Source organism: Monopterus albus, unplaced genomic scaffold (genome assembly GCF_001952655.1).
Source record: "Monopterus albus unplaced genomic scaffold, M_albus_1.0 scaffold26.1, whole genome shotgun sequence".
Classification (NCBI taxonomy): domain Eukaryota; kingdom Metazoa; phylum Chordata; class Actinopteri; order Synbranchiformes; family Synbranchidae; genus Monopterus; species Monopterus albus.
In genome coordinates this window covers 2,024,183-2,034,196 of record NW_018127906.1, presented here as the reverse complement: position 1 = coordinate 2,034,196, position 10,014 = coordinate 2,024,183, and the positions used below count along the sequence as shown (strand labels likewise).

Here is a 10,014-nt window from a genome sequence, read left to right as displayed (position 1 = left end):
ACTCAAATGAAGGTGTAGAACCATCTCAGGGATGATCAGCAGAAATGGACAGCACCTAAGTTAAATATATGAGTGTCACAGCAAAGGGTCTGAATACTTATGACCATGTGATATTTCAGTTTTTCTTTTTTAATAAATCTGCAAAAATGTCAAAAATTTTGTGTTTTTCTGTCAATATGGGGTGCTGTGTGTACATTAATGAGGAAAAAAATGAACTTAAATGATTTTAGCATATGGCTGCAATATAACAAAGAGGGAAAAATTTAAGGGGGTCTGAATACTTTCCGTACCCACTGTATCCTCATTCAAGTGGCAAGTAAACAGTAAACCAGCATGAGGCTGTGTAATATAACAAAATAAGCAGTATTAACAAGCAGTAAACAATGCAAAATAAACAGTATAAACAGACAATAAACAATGCAGACAGATAAAGGAATGCTCATTGAAATGAGATAAATAGGGATAACAATAGAGTACTTAAAACTAGAGACCTCTATGGATCTGTATAATCTGTACAATGTATATATTTACAGGTATTGCACTGAGGGTTATTGTCCAGTCATACTGTCGTTGGTTAAGTGCTCATCAGAGTGACAGCCTGGGGGAAGAAACTGTCCCTGTGGCCGGTTGTCTTGGTCCACAGTGACCGGTAATGCCGTCCAGAGGGGAGGAGTTTGTCTTCACTCTTTATTTTGCCCGTTTGCTGTTAGTTTGTTGTTTTACTAAGTCGGCAACGTGGCTAAAACAGGAGCAAACAGCAGAAACAACAAGGGTGTTGCAGCAACAAATAGTAGAGTGATACAACAGAGAAGAGTAAACAGCAGCAGACAGGAAGCAAAACCTGCTCTCACCACAGCATCCCTCTGACCTTGTTCCATCAGGTGTGGCCCAGCTGTGTCTGCCCGTCTGTGGGACAACACTCTGGGCCAGATGAGCTGAAGCGCTGCCAGCTGCAGCTCAGATTACTGAGCTGGGCAGGTTTGGGGGACTTTACCTTTTTATCTCTGTTTTTGCAGTTGCTACAGTCAAAAAGTCAGATTTACTGCAATAAGTCAAGCTTTGGTCTCCTCTGAGCTCAGCATCATACCCAGTGACTGATAACTGATGACCATCAAAATGTAATTCTACTGTATTACAGCTGGGTTAAACCTGTTTTCCTGTTCAAATGATCATTCATCTGTACTAAAAGAACTGAGAGTTCACATCAGTTCTGTGAAGACGTTTAATGTAACATCTATTCAAAGAACCTGGCTGGAGAAATGTAACTATACATACATCTCAGCTCATATTCAGTGACCGATCTTTATAAATAAAACCTCTCAACAACACACTACGCCGTCACCATGTCACACTAATGCACTGAAAGTTTGGTATCTAACAAGTAAATATAGGAACATTCCTTTGATGTCTGCATTGTCTGCCCTGGTTGTTGCTGTTAATACTGCTTATTTTGTTATATTGCACAGCCTTATGCTGGTTTACTGTTTGCACATTGAGAGCCAATGTACCAGAGTCAAATTCCTCGTGTGTCCAGCACACCTGACCAATAAAGCAGATTCTGATTCTGATATAAAGTCAAATAAGTAAAGATAGCAAACGTTTGTGTTAGTGTACTGACATTATGAAGATCACAGACTTAGCATAGCATGCTAAGGTGAGTGTAGCACGCCATGACGTTCACATATAGCTAAACAGAAAAGACTGAATATTAAAGTGAAAAAAGCATAAAGCACATTTTAAAAAATGTTAATGCTAGCATGCTAACATTGTTAGCCTTACAGCAGCAGCATGTTAACATACCCAGCACCGCTGTAGCTTGTGTTACCACCAGCAGGGGCTTCAGTGGAAAGAAAACACAGGGCTTTACAGTGGACACACTTCTCTGTCCAGTCGTCTTTAAAAGTCACATTTCTATGTGGGTTTGACGGCACTCTCTAACCCCATCCATCCATCATATACCTCTTATCCTGAACAGGGTTGCGGTGTCAGGGCCGCTGTCTCTCCTCCGTTTTGTCTCTTTCTTTTCTCCGTTTTATGGGCTCTGCACCTCAGCTGTGTTGCATTCCAGTAATTAGTAACTAGTTTGTCAACGCACACAGCTGGGGTGCATCCCGATGATTAAGTTCTCCTTATTTAAACCTCTGGCAGATGCTCCACCGTTGCCGGATCATTGTCAATGTCAATGTCAATGTCAATGTCAATGTCAATGTCAATGTCAATGTCAATGTCAAATGGTTGTTGCTGCTATCGTTTTCGGGACTATCTGACTCACTCACACCAAGTAGGTTTATGTTTAAACTGCACTTGAAAACGTGGATAGAAGGCTATGCTGACAGTCACTGTGCGTTCTGGCTTGAACTATCACGTTTGTGCTTTTCGCAGGAGGTACCGAGATTTCAACGCTGACAGTCCCCGTGCTGTTGATTTTTCGGGTTTTGTTTTGCTACCTTGTTTTTCCTTCACTTGTCTGCCCTCATCCTCCTGCTCTCCTGATTCCTGCCGTTAGTTTGTAAATGTACCTGTTCGTCCTGGTTTCCGTTGTCATCACTCCTCCTTCGCTTGTATGTATTATGGACATTGTTATGTTGTTGCGTTGTCGTTGTCTTATTTTTTCCCTATTAAACCTTTTTTTCGTACTAGCACCTGGGCCGGCTATCTTGAGTCCTACCCCTAGTTCTCCCTCACCCTCCTGGCGAGGGGGGCTAACCATAACATGCGGGGGTGCTGGAGCCAGTCCCAACTGACATTTGGTGAGAGGCGGGGTCCATCCTGGACTGCTTGTCTCTGACTCTAAGATGTGGTTAATGTCAGGTCGCACTCACTCCAGTCTCCATTACTGAATGTTGTAAGCTCCGCATGCCCACAGTGAAACCTGCACAGCTGGATTCAAACCAGGGAGAGTGTGGCACTGCTGTGGGGCCCCAGGCCCCCTGGGACCTCCAGAGCCCCCACATTCACTGTGTGTCTCTGTGACCATGCTGATCAGACTAATCGAAAATGATTCTGGGAATCTGCAGGCAGCTTCTGTATTAATATCTGTCTCATCTAACCTGTGTGAAATCTACCCTCCTGAACCAAAGTGTGTTTAACAACTCTGCATTACAAACAGGATTATTGAGTCCCCGTGGGCCCTTAGTGGAAGCTATTCCATGCATCTAGATTATATTTACAGTCAATACCATTGATATGACACCTCCAACGATGTCCTTATATGGCTGACTGCTCCACATCTGTCCGGCCTCCACCTCTAGCTCTATTCCAGGCCCCGTCAGAGACAAAACAGGCCACAACCTGCACCAAAGCTAAGCAACCAGTCTCCAAACATCAGCCTTACACAATACATCAGGCCTTTCTGATTATGACAGCAACACTGGTCCTGGCTGTGGAGCACTGCTGAGTGTGTTTACTACAGAGTGAGACAGTCAGAGGGCATTTGTGTGTTTGTAGTAACAAACTCTTGTCTATGAGGATCTGTCACGCAATGAGACTGAGTGGAGAGTTTCCACTGGCATGTGTGTGTGGGAGGTGGGTGACCACAGCTTCTGATTACAGCAGGGTGATGAGATCACCTCTTGCTCAAATGTTGCATTTGCACACAAACATCCACAGTTTTTAATGAATTTTACTGTCACTGCAGCTGCTTCTACTGTTTAACACACAGCTGGGTGACAGAGGACAAACCGTCACCTAGCAGGGCCTCATCAGGGCCGAGTCTCCAGAGCAGCGTCAGGTCTCCTCTGTCGGAGGAGGAAACGTCCTCCTTCTGAACCAGATCCCCTTACTGTTGTCAACCCACTGTGCCCAACCCACTGTGTCGTCCTCATGAAGACGACAGTGATCAGCTGATTGATCAGTGCTGGTTGTGTCTCCACTCTGTTAGTCACCATCTGTATTTAACAGTGCAGGGCTGTTTGTGTGATTGTGCGCTGACGTGTAAACAGAATTGTTTGTGATGTGATGTTGTTGAGTGTGTTATCATGGTTTGACCTCAGCAGATACAACCTGTTAGTCAGACAGTTCGCAGCCAATGGGACGACAGCAGTGACTTCACACAGCAGCAAGGACACGGACGACAGCTGACGGCGTGCGGCACATCTCTACTTCCTGCAGCTGCTCCGAGCTTACATCACCACTTCCCGTTTTACTGGTCATTCTATATAAAGTATTTGATTTCCATGTAATCCAAAAGTTTACTTGCCGACATGTGAATCTCACTGTTCCTGTGGGATTCATCACAGTGAACAAATCTGCCTTCATTCATTTTGAGTGAAAGGCGGCACAGAAAAACCAGTGTGCCCTTAAACAAAGCACCGAGATCAGTGTTAGTCACATGAAGGCCTTAGAGTTATCATTATTCATTATCCTTATTATTAGTGTTTGAAGAGGTCGGACCGACGCACAGCAGGAGTCTTGTCTTCTCTCTACCTTTAGAAGCACCTTTTTATTTCATATTGTTGATTTGACTTGCCAAAACAAAGGGAATGTTTTCTGAAAGGTCTGAGCTGGTCACAATCTGAGCTGTGGTTTTCTGTTGAGGAACAACAGAAAACCACAGCTCAGATCGTGCGTTTAGCCTGGACGCTGACAAAACAACACGTACACAACGTTTTCTGCTCCTGCTCCCAGTCAGTTCCTCTTTTTCATCACTGGTTCTTTTCCCCTCGCTGGTTCTTCCCTCTGGCACAGGAAGTGATGCAGTTTATTATTCAGCCTCATCGGCGGAGGTCACACTACGAAAAATCCCCAAAGCCTCATCAGTGTGAGGGAGCAGGCTGAAGCCCCGAAGGCCCTGGTGAGCAGTGCGTGGCCGGACGGGGCACACACACACACACACACACACACACACAGCTAACTGGGTTCACCACTTCAAAGTCTGTCGGTGGATTTGTCAGATTCAAACCAATGCAGAGAACAGGCGGTCACAAACAAAACAGAGAAATGATGTTTTGATTTGTCACCTGACATTTTTGGACCAAAACAACAGAAGGAACCAGTTCCTTAACAAGTGAACCACCATTCTGCCCCAGATTATTATTCTGTCATTGCTTTGTTTGTTCTGACAGAGTTAAACAGTGACTCAGGTTCGAACAGCAGGTGGCCGAGCCAGAGAGCAGGCTGTGGTCTCAGTCAGCGTGTTATCAGCGGTGATACAGTCCATGTGTGGACTGTCACATGTCTTGGTGGTTGTTGGTGTAATGCAGCACTGGACCTGAGTGGAAATCTGCCTCTCTCCGTCCACAGGGCTCCTCTCTGGTGTCTTTATCCTCCGTCCAGGCTGCAGCTGATGTCTCCTTTGTCTTCCTCAACATTTGCTTTGTCCAAAAACAAAAGACCAGGCTGATGACACCTGTTCAAAGAAACACAAAACTTGTCATTTGAACAGTTTTTTACAATGAACACTCATCATGTGATTTCAAGAGGCATCGAGTCCCCTCGACATTTAGCTGTTTGGATGGAAGACGCCTGGAAAATGTTCTCACATCTGAAGCTGAATGAACAGTTGTATCATGTACCAGAAACCCACGTTTCTACAAATGACATTTGCAAAACTCATTTACAACAACAAATATATCTAGAGGGAACATAAAGCCAGATGATAATGTTAATGTATCAATAAATGAAACAGAGCTGGTCCTAGTACAGGCACCGACATGGTGAACCTGACCCGACAGCCTGGAGGTTGTTGTGGTGGAAGGAGGGGGTGGGCTGCCCACCCGTCAGCCTGAAGGGAGGACACCCAGGGACCAAGAGGCTCATCGGGTAGGAAGAGCTGCAGGGACCACGACACAGCAGCCCCCTGAGTGTCGACGCTCCTGAACAGACCCACAGGAGCAGAAGAACAAAAACATTAGAGCCACAGTGTGGAAGCAAGTGCACGCTGATGTGCAGGAGATGATGCAGTACTGACACATACAGTATGTAGATATACTGCACTGTCAGCAAGTGCAACACATTTTATCAGCTGACGTTCGAATTTCTGACACTTATCTAAGTTTAACACATGAAACTGTGTAAACACAAACAAGAAATCATGAATTGAAATAAACAAACAATGGTTTATTGTAACATGAGGCGTATTGACATGAAGCTCCAGCTGCATAGTCACAAATGAAATTTCCTTTTTTACATGACAAACATTCTGTGGACGACAGTCCAGTTATAAACATCTGGCTAAAACATGCATTAGGTTTTAAACCTCCCATGTCAAAGTGAGAACAGTTTCTCCTGGTCCAAGACGTTACAAACAAAGCACAGGCTTTGTCAGTGAACTCTGACGATCTCTGTGGGTTTGTCTGTTGGCGACGGCCTCCGTTTGATCACAGTCAAATTCAGTTCATTCAGTTTCATCTGTGTAGCACCGATTCACACTAGAAATCACCTCAGGGCACTTCACACAGTAAGTTCTTACCAACGTACAAGCAGGAACACCGAGTGTTAGTGAGGCACCTGAGCAGGTGTAGTCACCGCCCTGTGGCACAGTGTCATGAAGTGGTTAAATCAGATTCTGCTCATTTCACACGGCACTAAGAGAAATATCAGGTTTCCATCATTCCAGTTTTGACTGAAGCTCATCTAATCAGCTCCTCAGTCCGTCTCCAAACACCAGCTGCCCGATGGAAGCAAACGATAAACCAACAGTTACTTTGATGATTTTGTGGAAGTTCTGTTAAAATGTGTGCTCACTTTAACTTGGTTCCATCCACACTGCCGTCCACCAGCATGTTGTCTAAACCCTTTTCTCCAGTCCTCTTCGTCCTGGTGTTACAGACATATCTGAACCAACTAACACTCAGATTTGAGCCGTGATGTTTGGCTCATGCTAGTGTGTTGATGTTTGTTAAGAGCCACTAAAACCTAAGAGCTGAACAAACAACAACATGTGGTTTTTGTTTCACACTGCTCTTGCCTCAACACAAGAAGTCACTGACTGCCGAGGAGGTTTCTGTTCCGCGGCTGGATTTTCAGCTGTTTAGGTCGCTACACCTTTCAGTGGGGTTTTGAATGAGGGTTTCTTACACCTGGAGCAGAACCAGGACGCTCCACTTCCATATTGGCTCTCTACATGACCTCATAACAAAGTAGCCCGACACATATTGGAGAATGTCAGTGACACCTAGTTTCTCAGAGCCCCCCCCCCATACATGTCGTGCCACCAGCGTGAGTCGTACCTGGTGATTGCTCCAACATCAACAGGCCTTCCCCACAAGCCTGGAGGTGGCGGTTGACCTCAGTCAGCGGCCAGAAGCCGCATGACCTCACTGAAACACAACACCTCAGCTTGTGAGGAAACACGCGGTGAATGTCCCCGAGCTGAACTGCTGCACATTAATCATTATACAACAACGTGGTCTTCACACACTAGAACCATGACTCATCACTGGATGAGGCTGTGATGTAACCCGGAGCTGCAGCACTGACTCAGCACACAGCTGAGCTTACAGCTCCGACGTTAACAGCTGAAAGTGAATCTGCAGAAATCACTGGTTTTCTGGCTGGTGGCTTTATGTGCAGCCACAGCAGTGTTATCTTGACGTCTGCTGCTCATTTAGTGAGTGGTTTCCTCCGGGTCCAGTCTGATGCTGAACCATGTGATCCATTTGCTCTACGAGTGAGGCCCAGCACCTGGTGCTGGATGGGACTGAGCTCGGGTCTCTGTGCAGACCAGTCAGCCTCTTCCTCACCAAACTGGGAAACCAGTTTGCAGACAGAGCTGGTGGCTTGCTAAGGTTGCAATGTGCAATGTATGAAGACAAAGACTTTTCCCTTTTTCCTTCTGTGACTGGATCATGTTTTCACTGCTGGCCCAGTGTGTCAGCATCTTGCTTGCAGTTAAGATTTTCAGTTACAAACCAGCTCTCAATTAAGAAACTATGCATGTGTGTGTGTGTCACAGGAAGTTTTGTTTCTGTGAACCATTTAACCTGAGAGGATTTGACAACTTGCTGCCCTAGAAAAAAATACAGTCTGGTCTCAGTGCTGTATGTTTGTTATGAACTTAAAAAGGCCCAGCAGAGACTGTACTTCCTGCAGGTGCTGAGGAAGAACAACATCTCCCAGAGACTGGTGGTGTCCTTCTATCAGTGCTCCATTGAGAGCATCCTTACATACTGTATATGTGTATGGTACAGCAGCAGCACAGTTGCTCAGAGGAAAATGCTCCAGAGGGTCATTAATACGCCCCAGGAGATTGTCGGCTGGCCTCTCCTCACTCTAGAAGAACTACACAGTTCCCACTGCCTCAGAAAAGCCCAGAACATGATTAAGGACACTTCCCACCCAGGACGTTCACTCTTTGAACTGCTGCCGTCCGTCAGGTAGACGGTTCAGAATAATCAAATCAAGGACCACTAGATTCTGGAATAGTTTTTACCCAACAGCAGTTACCACACTCAGTGCTGCTAAAATATAATATGCCTATGTGTGTGTGTGTGTGTGTTAATTAAAGTTGTACTTTAATCACCTTTGGGAAATTAATCAAAAGATGCTTTTTTCTTTTCCAGTGCAAACTGCAACATTTTCACCATCTGCTGAACTAAACATCCACCAGACTGGATGAAATGAAAACACACAGTGCATGTCAGTGAGGACGCTGGAGACAAACTTCTTTTAGACTTTTTATTAAAATTATTATTATTATTATTATTATTAATAAATAAATAGCAAATAACAGAATAAATAACTAAATAAGACATTTAAACAACAGACATTGTCAGTTTGGGCTCAGTGGCCTTCAGCAGTGACAGAACTAGTTAGTGCAGTTAGTCCATCACACAGAGCGATTCAAGTTTTTTTAAGTTCAAGTTTCAGTTTTTTGTAAATGTTCACACTCTCTTCTTTCTTCCTGAAGTTGGCGCATGAAGCCCCCTCCCTGGCTGTGCCGCTCAGGGCACACAGCTGTTCTCCGGACACCAGCTCGGCTCAGTTTCTGTCCCGGGAGCCCGCAAACGGGCGGCTTACAGCTAAACCAGTCCCGAGTCTCAGTTGTCGCTGCCCAGTCTGTGGTAGACCAGCAGAGCCACCACGTAGTTCCCGGCGCTCTGCTCGAACGACCGGCTGGTCTCCGTCTCCTCGGCGCAGGTGGTATTGAGAATGGTCTGGTCGCCAGATGAGCCGTTGTCCTCACATCTGGTGGGCGATGCTGACAGGAGCTCGGAGCTGGAGCTGAGCAGTGCGTGCTGCCGTGCCTGCTCCTCCACAGACTGGTAGTCGCTGACCGGACTGCCCGCGCTGCCCAGAGGCGTCTCAGTGTTGGGCTCCTCGGTGTAGACCTGCCACAGCACCACCAGGCACAGGATGACCAGCCAGCGCTTGGCCGGGCTCTTCTCCGGGGGGGGAAGGTGCATGCGCACTTTAGCGGGGTACATAACCCGGGTGCAGCGCTTCTTCGGCCGGATGGGCACGTAGGTGCTGACGGCGGTGGCCTGAGCCGGTATCCGCTCGAAGGTGAAGACCTCGGGCTCCGTGCTGCGCAGAGCCAGCCTAGAGAAGGCGAACGTCTCCTGGTGAACAGTCAGAGTCACGCTGCTGGATCGTGTGTACATTTTCTGAGTTTATTATCGCGCTCTCTCGTTTCTCTGCTGCGCTCTCTGAGCTGGGAGATGTCAGATATGCCTGAAACTACAGAGCGCGCACAATTTATAGTTTGTGACAGTGAAACGCCCCACACAGCAGGCCCCTCCCCGGAGGGCAGCCAACCCACCTCATTGCTCAACGGAGAAAGAAAATGAGAATACAGCCAGGCCCGGCCCTAACCAATTTGGCGCCCTAGGCAAGATTTCAGGTGGTGCCCGGTTGAATCGCAGTAAATTCCACTGCTAGCGTATATACTTATAAGAAACGTAATAGCTTTGTCTTGGACATTCTTTTATTTAAATAAAGCAATTGCACATTCAAAAATATTTGGATATTTTGATCTCTGTCACAATGTGTTCTATTATTTTAGAACTGATGGAGTCTATCAGTTCATTTTGGATTGTTTTGCCAAGATAATGTACATGACTGCCAGCTCCACTT

The 10,014-nt window shown here is 46.1% G+C and overlaps 1 protein-coding gene across 1 annotated transcript; it reads right to left on the bottom strand.

Annotated features, from left to right (window-relative positions):
* Window positions 1–8,681: 8,681 nt before the first annotated feature.
* ier3 (immediate early response 3) lies at window positions 8,682–9,598 on the bottom strand. The gene has a single exon (XM_020595258.1). It carries the CDS (start codon window positions 9,540–9,542, stop codon window positions 8,979–8,981), a length of 564 nt encoding a protein of 187 aa, XP_020450914.1. The 5' UTR covers window positions 9,543–9,598; the 3' UTR covers window positions 8,682–8,978.
* Between the last annotated feature and the right edge of the window lie 416 nt (window positions 9,599–10,014).

Bases quoted from the DNA above. Each gene is read 5' to 3' on its own strand.
- ier3 (XM_020595258.1), bottom strand. From the start codon at position 9,542: ATGTACACACGATCCAGCAGCGTGACTCTGACTGTTCACCAGGAGACG.